The sequence below is a fragment of the Ischnura elegans genome, chromosome 12 (genome assembly GCF_921293095.1).
Source record: "Ischnura elegans chromosome 12, ioIscEleg1.1, whole genome shotgun sequence".
NCBI lineage: Eukaryota > Metazoa > Arthropoda > Insecta > Odonata > Coenagrionidae > Ischnura > Ischnura elegans.
Window position 1 is genome coordinate 344,039 of NC_060257.1, and position 12,150 is coordinate 356,188.

Sequence of the window (12,150 nt, forward strand, 5' to 3'; positions counted from 1 at the left end):
TTACAAATAACATGACTTTAGCTTTCACTCAATAGGTTTTCACAGATTTTTCACGCCCCCCTCCTTGTGTGGGCATTTTCCTGCACTGGCTTTTCTCGCTGAAGGATACTACACCCTTACCCTCATGTTTTTTCCCACAAACATATATCTTTTTTACATAAAATTTTCACATATAGTCATTTATATTTTTGACAACTCACAAATAGTGTACAGTGGAACCTCGTTAAAGCGAGTACGGGCTATAGCGAGACCCCCGCTATTACGAGAGATAGCCTATGCACCGTCAATTGATCCTATAATAAGCATGTTAAAAATTTCGTTTTTACGAGGCCCTTTTGGTGTTGACTCTCGCCATAGCGAGGGTTTCACCGCCGGAAAAACTTACACCAAGACTCCTTAATCTCTGTAATTGCTAGCGATCTGTTATAAATGAAGTTAATGGAGTGCTCAGTCTCAAATTTATGTGGTAAACTATCGTTCGATAAATAAGTAGTTAATTTTGGTGAAAATATTGTGGCATTAGCATTGTGCTTGATCTTGCTTGATCTTCTTTTGTTCCTCGGGCGGCAGAAAGCAGTCGTCAGCATACCCGCACGTCCATGAGTTGCATGAATAGAAAGCATTTGATGGAACACACCATGGCCAAAAAAACACCAAACACGCCTAAGCGAGAAAATAAAAATAAAGGAGTAATATGAGGTATATATTGGCGATTATTTGCACCACCTCCGGTAAAGCGACAAATCGCTATAGCGAGTGTTTATTGGTGCACCGTGGGGTGTCGTTTTATCGAGGTTACATTGTATTATACCTTATTATTGTATAATGCTTGTTAAAAGTACGGCATGAAAATTAATTAATTAGAGACCATTAACTAAGGCCCATTCATTAGAATCACTACCAGTTTAGATATGTGTTTGCCATTCCGAATGCTATAAAATACCTATACGGTGCAAAAATTCCACAGAGAAAAAATCATTCGCCTTGACCGGGATTTGAACCCGGATCCCTCGATTTTCGGCCGAGTGCGTTAGCCAGTTAAGCTACCGAGGCGTCATTCTTCCCTGTGGAAATTTGTGGACCCTACCGGATATGGTGGTATTAAAAACCTCCACCTCCCCTTGTGAGTAAAATTCGTCTTCTTCTATGAGAGCGAGAACTGCCTTTGCATTTTCATTTGCCATTTTGGGATGAGTAAATAAATGTACTTCACCATGTATATTAAAATAATCAGCACGCTCATTTATCCATAATGAACGTGGTCTCCGAATAGAATGTCGATATTCTTCATCGCTGTCATTCGTATATTCCGAGAGCTGATGAAGCTGCATGCACGCCATGTCACGCTACATCTGCCCTCAGATTAACTCGGACAATGAGCTTCGAACGGAGGAATATTGTCAGTAAAAGTATAAACCGAGATAACAGCCCAAAACTGAGTTAACACATCTGGTGAAACGCGATTGTTGTGATATCTCGGTTTTTGGAGAATATTATCAGAGCTATTTTAATTAACCTTGTTGGTGAAACTAGCCCTAAAACCTCATATCAGCCAATCAGAACGCAGAATGACTGTATGGTGTGATTACAGCGCAGCGTTTGACAATCGTGGGAACGACATAGATAAACAAACATGCTACGTATTTTCGTGATGCGGGTTCCCTTAGCGAAAAAACTGTTAAAAACTGTTAAAAATAACTGTTGAAAATTTCAACTGTTAATTGGGACAACTGTTGAATTCAACAGTAACTGTTAAAATGTAACAGTAACTGATGAAACCTAACAGTAATTGTTGAAATTCAACAGTAACTGATGAAACCCAACAGTATCTGTTGAAATCCAACAGTAACTGTAGAAAATTCAACAGTAACTGATGAAACCCAACAGTGTCTGTTGAAATCCAACAGTAACTGTAGAAAATCCAACAGTAACTGATGAAACCCAACAGTATCTGTTGAAATCCAACAGTAACTGTAGAAAATCCAACAGTAACTGTAGAAAATTCAACAGTAACTGATGAAACCCAACAGTAATTGTTGAAATCCAACAGTAACTGTAGAAGATCCAACAGTAACTGTAGAAAATCCAACAGTAACTGTAGAAAATTCAACAGTAACTGATGAAACCCAACAGTAATTGTTGAAATCCAACAGTAACTGTAGAAGATCCAGCAGTAACAGTTAAAATCCAACAGTAACTGTTAAAATCCAACAGTAACTGATAAAACCCAATAGTAACTGTTAAAATCGAACAGTTTTTTCGCTAAGGGTCCTATGACAACGAGCTGTGATATCGGAAATTATGCGAAAAGCGACGGCGGGAGTGACCGTGTGATTCAGAAAAATGATCACTAGAGCGATCGCTTTTCGGGACGGGTTTCGGGACGGGAAAAGTGATTGCGATAGTGATTACTTTCGCGACGAAAAAAAATGATCGTGTGATTCAGGCTTTCCTCATACTCTTAAGACGCAACGAGTCTTGCATGAAAATATAATTATTCAAAATGTACCGCTGTGGCCAACGCCGCAAGAAAATTCGGGGGAAAATAAAATTTTTAAGGATGTGAGACATTTTGCAATACAGACTGGAGAATAGGGTGGTTTCCTATTATTTTTTTATTGCCTAAATCAAAAGATTATTACTCCAGGAGCACGTATTTCACGCTTTTAGATTTTTAAAGGACGATATCTATTTTTCGCGATTAAATGAAAAGTGAAAATTTTCTAGCGCGCGAAAACGCGACGCTTAAGTATGAATGTCGGGAAATATCTCCATGTGACGTCGTTCTGGTTCCCGCTGCCGCCTTGTGAGGTGACCTTGAGGCGAGTTGAGCGCTGATACGACAGGCTGCTAGCGGGTAGCTGAGTACCCTGCTGGCTGGTAGCGCTTGGCTTAAATAAGGATTATTAATACCTTATCAAATGAAAAAAACTTTCCGACCTTAGCCAGTTTTAGTAAGCGATTATTAAGACATGTTTCCCTGAGCTCTGTGCCTCATGCATGCATTGGTAACCTCAGACGATGTATATCTCCTATCTTCTCATATAGAAACTAGGTCCCTGTGACGTCACGTGGAGTGGCATCGCATGGGTGCCAACCTGGCCCTTTTCAAATGAGAATAAAAATGGACCATTGCCATTCATCTAAACCGGTATTTCTAAAAGGAAATAATTAGCATATTATGAATACTGTAATGGTGGGTAACGAATCGCAATCAATGCCTTTCGTTTTATTTGATGAAGGAAACTACCCTATTGTTTGGCTACTGTTGGAACAGTTACTGTTGGATTTTAATTTTACTGTTGTATTTTAACTGTTACTGTTGGATTTTCTACAGTTACTGTTGGATTTCAACAATTACTGTTGGATTTTCTACAGTTACTGTTGGATACCAAAAATTGCAGTAGGACTTCAGCAGTTACTGTTGTATTTCATGAGACACTGTTGGATTTTCTAGGGTTACTGTTGAGTTTCAACAGTGGTCCCAATTAACTGTTGAAAATTTCAACAGTTTTTTTTAAACTGTTTTTGTACGTGCACATAATTTAAAAGAAGTTACGGCTATTCCAGGACGCCTGTGGACTCGGATTTGCGCGTTTCCCTCGATCGACTTTCTTTGGACCTGATGCAGCTGAACAATGCCATGCTGTCGTCCTCGCTTGAGCAGAGGGTCGTCCTGAGGCCCAGTCTGGAGTACTACGCTCAGGGACGGCGTTCGAACCCAGTCCACCTAAGGAGAGGGAACAGCGAAGTTGGCTCCCAGGCATCGACCACCCTCAGCAGGATGAGCAGTGTCTCCGTGGAGGTGTTTGCCCACAACGAGGATGTCTACGGACCATTCTTGCGCGATTACGTGCGGGATATAAAGGGAGTTAAGGTGTGATGAAAGTCAATCCAGGTTCACAGAACTTCTCTCCATAAAAAACAGTGTTGCGTCATTTACGATCTGCAATGATTCCTATAGCGCTCTCTAATCCTTATCTTCCTATTCTCCAGCTCACCCAACAGGGTGGTTTCCTTATATTTTCTTATTGCCTAAATTGAAACATTATTACTCATGGAGTACGCATTTCACGCTTTTAGATTTTTAAATGACGATATCTATTTTTTTCGTGATTAGATGAAAAGTGAAAATTTTGAAGGGTGCAAAAACGCGACGGCTAAGTATGAATGCTGGGAAAAGCCCATGTGGCATAATTCTGGTTCCAGCTGCCACCAGCGTGTGAGGCCACCTTGGTGCGAGGCTATGAACACTGCTACAATGCAGGGTGCTAGCAGGTAGCTCTTGGCTTAAATAAGGGATATTAATACCCTATCAAACGAAGGAAACTTTCCAACCTTAAGCTGTTTTAATAGGTGATTATTAAGAGACGTTTCCCTGAGCTCTGTGCCTCATGCGTGCATTGGTAATCTCAGATGATGTAAAACTCCTATCTACTCATATAGAAACTAGGTCCCTGTGACGTCACGCGGAGTGGCATCGCATGGGCGCCAATCTGGCCTTTTTCAAATGAGGTTAAAATTAACCATTAACATTCGCCTAAACTGGAATTTCTAAAACCAAATAATTTGTATATTATGAATACACTAATGGTGGGGTAACGAATCGCAATCAATGCCTTTCGTTTTCTTTGGTGAAGGAAACTACCCTGAGCTCAACGTATACCTTGTGCGTGCACTGTGGCGTGAAACTATCACGAGGGAGTCCAAAATCCACCACTCCGCAACTGAAGTATTTGCGGGTGAAACGCATGTCAGTTTGCGATGGGAGAGTGAAATAATTTGGGGGAAACGTGCATGAGGAAAATTTGAATACCTACTGTCAAATATCTTGGAGGCTTATAAAAATTCTTTTCAATATGTTAAAATTAGAGATGGTTCGAATAGCATTCTTCTCGAATTAGAGTATCAAATACGAATACTTAATTTTGTTCTAAATAGCTAACTCGAATGTCAAATACTTCATTACTGAATTCTAAACATGAATTTTTTCACCAATTTTAACTACAAGTGGAAATTGGAATTTTAAAAAATGCTGAACATGTTTCAAGTCAATCTACTTCGGTACGACTCCTAAATCCTGACGCAACTTTCACCTACGGTTATATAAAACTTGCATGTATGGAGCACCATGATTCATTTTTTTAAAATTATAATATGCATATTGAAGGTTTTAATATTAGTAATGCTTTATTGTGTCAATTGCGAAACATACATGAAATAAAGGATGGACTATTACAGTGGAACCTCGTTAAAGCGAGTTAGGGCTATAGCGACACCCCCGCTATTACAAGAGATAGTCGATGCACCGTCAATTGACCCTTTAATAAGCGTACTCAAAAATTCGTTTTTACGAGACCCTTTCGGTTTTGGCTCTCGCCATAGCGAGGGTTTCACCGCCGGAAGACTTTCATCAAGACTCCTTAACCTCTGTAATTGCTAGCGATCTGTTAGAAATGAAGTTAATGGAGTGCTCAGTCTCAAATTTATGTGGTAAACTCTCATTCGATAAATATAATGATTGACGAAACAATGCTTTGCATGATTTTTATTCAGTGCGGCGCTTATAAATTGTTTGAATAGTTAGTCGTTATTTGAGTAAGGAAATTTAGTGATGCAAAAAACATCGCCTTTCGTCTGGATTTATGCTTACGTTTATCGGATAGATGTTTATCTGTCGCCGCACCACTCCTGTTCCTGTATATCTGTTCGCAACAGGTATATTGGCTATTATTTGCTCCACCTCCGGTAAAGCGACAATTCGCTATAGCGAGTGTTTATTAGTGCACCGTGGGGTGTCGTTATATCGAGGTTGCATTGTACTTAATTTTGTTCTAAATAGCTAACTCGAATGTCAATTATTTCATTACTGAATTCTAAACATGAATTTTTTCACCAATTTTAACTACAAATGGAAATTGGAATTTTAAAAAATGTTGAACATTTTTCAAGTCAATCTACTTCGATACGACTCAGAAATCCTGACGCAACTGTCACCTACGGTTACATAAAACTTGTGTGGAGCACCATGATTCATTTGTTTTTTATTTATTATATGCATATTGAAGGTTTTAATATTAGCAATGCTTTATTGTGTCAATTGCGAAACATACATGAAATAAAGGATGGACAATTACTTTGAAATTAGAATGTGTAAAACATAAATTTCAACATGCTACAGGAAGTCAGAAAAGGAACAGCCATCTAGCGTGCATTTGAACGTATGCATACATTCTTCCCAGTGTTGTTCTCGTGGTGTCAACGGCATTTTAAATATTTTAGTGCTTACTTTCAATGATAAGTTGTCGTTAAAATATTTTGTTTTTAGGGTGCCTCGACAACCAAGGTCATTTGCATTCGTTAAAATATCAACTCATTTTTGACATGGCGTCTGTGCTTAACTGCATCGTGTTACCACCTCCAGTGTACCTCAGTTGAAACTGTGTTCTTGTTCCTTCAGGTGGTCCATTTGGCACTCAACGAGATGCTGTTGGAGCAGCAGGAATGGGTGGACATTAGGGTGGGCCGAAAAAAGGTTTTTTTTCCTGATCAAATTTGCCCTGTGCGGGAAAGTTGCGAAATGATATAAGGATCTCGCACACAAATTTTTTTTCAAATCGGATAATATTAACCACTGCCGCCCGAGCTCTAAAGTTTAAAATTTTGCGAAAATTCAGGCTGATTTCAGAATCAAACGGCTATTAAGACGAATTTTATGAAAATATGGGATAATGGATATTATCAAAGAGTGGATACATGTTTATAGTTTATAAAAATGAAATTTAAAGTTTTTTTGACAAAATCTATGGTTAAAAAAATGTCTATGAATTAACAACAAAATTAGAGTGTAGACCACCCGCGCAACACAACTCATTTTTGCCTACATTTCTAAAACTCCATTTTGGGGGCTAATTTGCAGGTAAATTAATATTTATTTCGATTGAATTTCATTTCTTATCAAATAAGTCATCATATGGTAGTAAATAATCCCACAATAAGTTTTAATAAGGGAAATTATTTGAAATTAACATCAATCATAATGACGAATAACGTACCTGTGGAGCTATTTTCAACAAGAAAACAGCCAAGGCTGAGAAAAAACATAACCTGAACACCAATCATTTCACTAAGAAGTTCTCTGCTAGTTTCGTAAAGAAACTACCCAGAACTCACCACGAGGAAGAGGCTACCATCGAGTTCCACCCGTGTCCCCCAGCCAACCTTCCGAAGGACACGATTGTGAAAGCAAATCAATTACTCTGACAAAATTATTTTGTGATTTTTTTCGAATTTCGGCTGAATTTCTCCGTCTCTTATGCACGATAATGCCCATCCATGGCTGCGTTCTATACTGTACACGGATTTTGATGCTAACATTATCATTTGTATTATCTTTCCAACTGCTTGTGTATGGCAGGGAAAAGGTACTTCTAATACAGATCTTTCCGTAACAAGGTCTTCCAAGTTTTTGTTTGTCATCCTTGCTACTATTGGTGGTTGATTTACCTAATTTGATTCCGAGTCAACCAATTCAATATAATTTTGAGCATCGAAGTTTAGAAAGATTTTGTGCTTTCCCGGCGAATGGATTGAGTGAAGGGCTGTGAAGTGTTCATTCACAGCATTGAGGACGATGACCGAGTCGGACATCGAAACGTAGGCAGATATGGAGTTCCTGACCCGGTGGCGATCCCGAGAACTCTTCACTCCATCGAAGGTTAGCTTTGAAAAATTCGAATTTCCTCGATTCCTCCTGCTGAGTTTCTTTCGATTTCAATTATTTGTGATGGCCATTGCACGAATTTGTCTGCGTTCATCGGCTAACATTGCAAGCAGAATTACATTTCCCTGAATCATAGAGTAGCGGCGTAATTTGATGTCTCTATCTATATATTTCATAAGAAGAATCATGTTCATATTATGCTTCGGGCCTTCTGTTCAATATTGTCTCAATTTTATTGAAAACCGCATTGGAGCGGAAACTTCGGTAACAAATTTTGCCATGGTCATCAGTTCTTCTGACGGTGCTGAACGATAGTTCATAGCAATGAAGCAGGCAAACAAACCAATGCAAAGGTCTTCTTAGGGCCATTTCCATTCTCCTGATTACTCCGGCATGGCTTCCGGTGTTAACCTCAGTTCCATCGCACACAATTTTTTGGAGTCCATCGGTAATGATAATTTCCTCCCCTAGAAAATTCATGATGGAATCTTAGAGGCCAATAGCTTTGCCGACACATGGGGTGACATGCCATAAGTAGCGTGAACCGGGCTCTTGAACGAGAGTAACACGCTCCTCACCTATTGTTTTTCACTTTGATTGGCTATAAACGAAAGCAGAGTCTTTCCTCTCGTCGAAGTAAAGCGCTTGCAGTTTAACAGTTCCCACATTCCTCCGAAGACACGTGCGCAATCTTTTTCTTTCCCTTCTAACTTTGTTCTTGTCAACAAAAAGTACATTGACTCCTTGAGTAACCAACCCGATATCTATTAGGTGCGCAGATGCAAGTGCTGCAGAGGTATGGTTTTATATGCAGAATCATTCACAGGTTGATGCAAATCTTGGCAATTTCAAATTACTTACACTAACCTTTTTCCATGAAATCATCTCCTTCACTTGCATTACATAACTCTCCGTTCAATGTCATTTCATCACCTGAGTCTTCCGAACTGAAGTGTTATGACAAAATAGGGTGGAACATTCGGGTGTTCCTTTTTTCTTTCCAACCTGCAAAGCCTCGTCTTCCTATTTTTGGTCTCCTGCACATTGATGGCGCCTATCTTCATTTTCCTGCCACTTCTCTGTCCTTAGGGAATTCCCATTTTAAACAAAGCATTTTCGATAGAATATCACAAACAAAATCAGTCTCACTAAAGCAATTTACATGCCGCAACATCAAAAAGCTGACGTGCGTTACAAAGGAAGTCTTGCTTCAGATCAATGAAAGCATTCTTGTTGACAGATCGAAGAATATTGCGATTATTTCCATGATATTGAATAATTGGTCAAACAATTGGCCTATATCCAACAACTGGGATAGAGGATCTATGCCAAATGCCTTCAATGGCATAAGCCACTGTCTCCGCGATTCCCGGCAGAGAAATGATGGTATTTTAACTTTATTCTTCTTCTTCAATATACCGAGAGTACAAAAACATTTTCATCATCTCTTCATAAGTGGGCAAATCATTACCCATGAAATTTTAGGGTGCAACAAATATCACACACTCCACCCCACACCTGGTACGCTTTTCCTCTATTTTAACCATTGCGTCAATCCTTCCGTAACCCTTTGGAAGGTTGGTTGGGGGGACACGGGTGGAACCCGATGGTAGCCTCTTCCTCGTGGTGAGTTCTGGGTAGTTTCTTTACGAAACTAGCAGAGAAATACTTAGTGAAATGCTTGGTGTTCAGGTTCTGTTTTTTCTCAGCCTTGGCTGTTTTCTTGTTGAAAATAGCTCCACAGGTACGTTATTCGTCATTATGATTGATGTTAATTTCAAATGCTCCCTTTGAAATCTCAATTAAATGAGTTCATAGAAAGGGAACTCACCATTTTTCTGAAATTTTTTTTCTGAAAAAAGGATTAAAATTAACGTATGTGCCGAATTCGTTACACTAGGCATTCCTATCACAGTTATGCTCTACCAGAAGGTCGATAACTCGCCGCAAATTGGTTAAATTTATAAGTAAAAAATCCTTATAAACTGCCTAAATACAATATTCAGTGTTACTATGCAATAATAATTAAACAATGGAACATTATTATTATTATTATAGTATTCTACCGATTAAGGTAGGTTTCCATGGAGTACGCAAGAAGTGATCTGGGAGCCTCCCTTTCCTTCCAGCACTGCCTTCTTTAACTCACAGTAAGGCCTACTCTCTTTCAATCTATCTAAAAATCCTATTCTTCTCCTTCCCCTCCCTCGTTTCCCTAACATTCTACCCTCTAGCACCATTTTCAACATCCCCTCACCACTAAGCACTAACTCCATCCATACCTTCTGTCTCCTCCGTATCTCATCTAAAAGCTGCCTCTCCTCGCCAACCATATCCAGCACTTCGTCGTTCCTTTTCCTCTCCGTCCATTTCACCCTCTCCATTCTTCTCCATACCCACATCTCGAATGCCTCCAATCTTCTCTCGTCTTCTTTCCTTAGTGTCCACGTTTCCGCACCGTAGAGAGCTACACTCCAGATCAAACTCTTCACTAACCTTTTCTTTAAACTCTTACATAACGATCCTCTTAGAAGCTCCTTCCGGTTCATGAACGCCTCCTTCGCTAATGCAATTCTCTTCCTAATGTCCTTACTACTGTATCCGTTTTCCTCTAACGTACTGCCTAAATAGTTGAATTGCTCAACCTGCTCAAGTTTTTCACCACCCATCTTTATCTTAAGTCTCACATTCCTCGCTCGTGATGCTTTACAAAACCGCATTACCTTAGTTTTCTTGTGATTAATCCTCATCCCATATTCCTCGCAACGCTCGTATAACGCATCCACTAGAGCCTGAAGCCCCCTTGCTGACTGGCTAATCAGCGCTTGATCATCCGCGAATCTCACTGATTTGAACATCATTCCTCCCACTTTTATTCCAGCGTCTAACTCATCCCATGCTTCCCTTACCATCTCTTCAGCGTACACGTTAAAGAGCAGCGGCGATAGAGGACAGCCTTGCCTCACACCTCGGCCAATGCTTGCCCACCCGGATTCTCCGTCCGCTACTCTCACTTGCGCAGTCTGGGCCATATACAGATTACGAATCAGTCGTCTATCCCTCCAATCTACACCTATTCTCTTCAGAATATCCATTAACTTTACCCAGTTCACTCTATCAAACGCTTTTTCAAAATCCACGAAACACGCATATACGTCCTGGTCGTATTCTAGGTTCCTCTCCACGAGGGACCTCATTATTGCTATTGCATCACGAGTTGACTTCCCCTTTCTGAAACCAAATTGATCTTCGCCCAAATACTCGTTTGCCCTCGCCTCCATTCGTCTGTTCAATATCCTCAGCACCACTTTCGCCGCATGCGATATTAAGCTGATAGTCCTATAATCTCCGCATTCCACAGATTTCTTCTTTTTCGGAAGCGGAATTAAAACCGTCTTCACGAAATCTTCCGGCCAGCATCCCTCCTCATAGATCCTGCGCACTAATTCGAAAAACCTTTTCTTACCTTCCTTCCCTAGATTCTTCAGAAGCTCACACGGGATATTGTCCACGCCTACTGCTTTCCTAGCCTTCATATCACGAAGTGCTCTCTCTATTTCCGAATCTAATATCCCCGGCCCAAGATTATCCTCCTCCACTGCACTTTCCTCCTCTAGAGTCAATCTCTCTGGTCTGTTCATTCCGTCTTACAGGTCCTCCACGTATTCCTTCCATCTACTCTGTACCTCTTCTCGCTCGGTTAGCATCCTCCCATCTTTAACCTTAATTTTAGACATGGCTTGTCCTCTTTTGCCGCCCGATAGTGACTTAACTTTGGCGTACAATGCGCCTATTTCTCCATCCTTCTGGAACTTTTCCATTTCCTCACACTGTCTTTTCCACCAAGCCTCCCTTGCCCTCTTAGTTTCACGTCGTAATCGATTATTCAGTTCCCTATACATTCTTTTTCCCTGTTCCGTGTCCACGTTCTTCCACTTCCTCCTCTCCTCCATTTCATTTACCATTGCCTCCGTTATCCACGGCTTCGTTATCCTTCTACTGTCAACGTAACCAATTGACTTCTCCGCCGCTTTGACTATTCCCGTTTTAATATTATCCCATCTTTCCTCAACAGTCTTAGTACTTTCAATCTCCCGTATACTAATGTCCACTAGTTCCTGATATTCTCTCCTCATACTCCCCTTCAGGGCTTCTACGTTCCATTTCTTCGCCTTCCTAACTTTCATAAGTCTTTTGAATCTTACATTGCATTTCATGAGTACTAGATTGTGGTCCGAATCCGCATCCGCTGCGGGGAAGCTGCGCGAGTTTTTCACACTATTCCTAAACCTCTGCCTTACCATAATGTAGTCTATTTGATATCTCCCCACATCCCCTGGACTTTTCCACGTGTACCTTCGCCCTTTGTGATGATTGAACCACGTGTTAGTGATGAATAATTTGTTTCTCCTACAAAATTCTGCTGC

The 12,150-nt window shown here is 40.3% G+C and overlaps 1 protein-coding gene across 1 annotated transcript in view; it reads left to right on the forward strand.

Annotated features, from left to right (window-relative positions):
* Positions 1-3,574: 3,574 nt before the first annotated feature.
* LOC124169489 overlaps positions 3,575-12,150 on the forward strand; it is a 46,983-nt gene continuing 38,407 nt past the window's right edge. The window contains exons 1-2 of the mRNA XM_046548116.1: positions 3,575-3,877; positions 6,461-6,564. Coding sequence (XP_046404072.1) covers positions 3,626-3,877; positions 6,461-6,564 — 356 coding nt within the window. The 5' untranslated portion in view covers positions 3,575-3,625. The remainder of the gene's footprint in view (positions 3,878-6,460; positions 6,565-12,150) is intronic.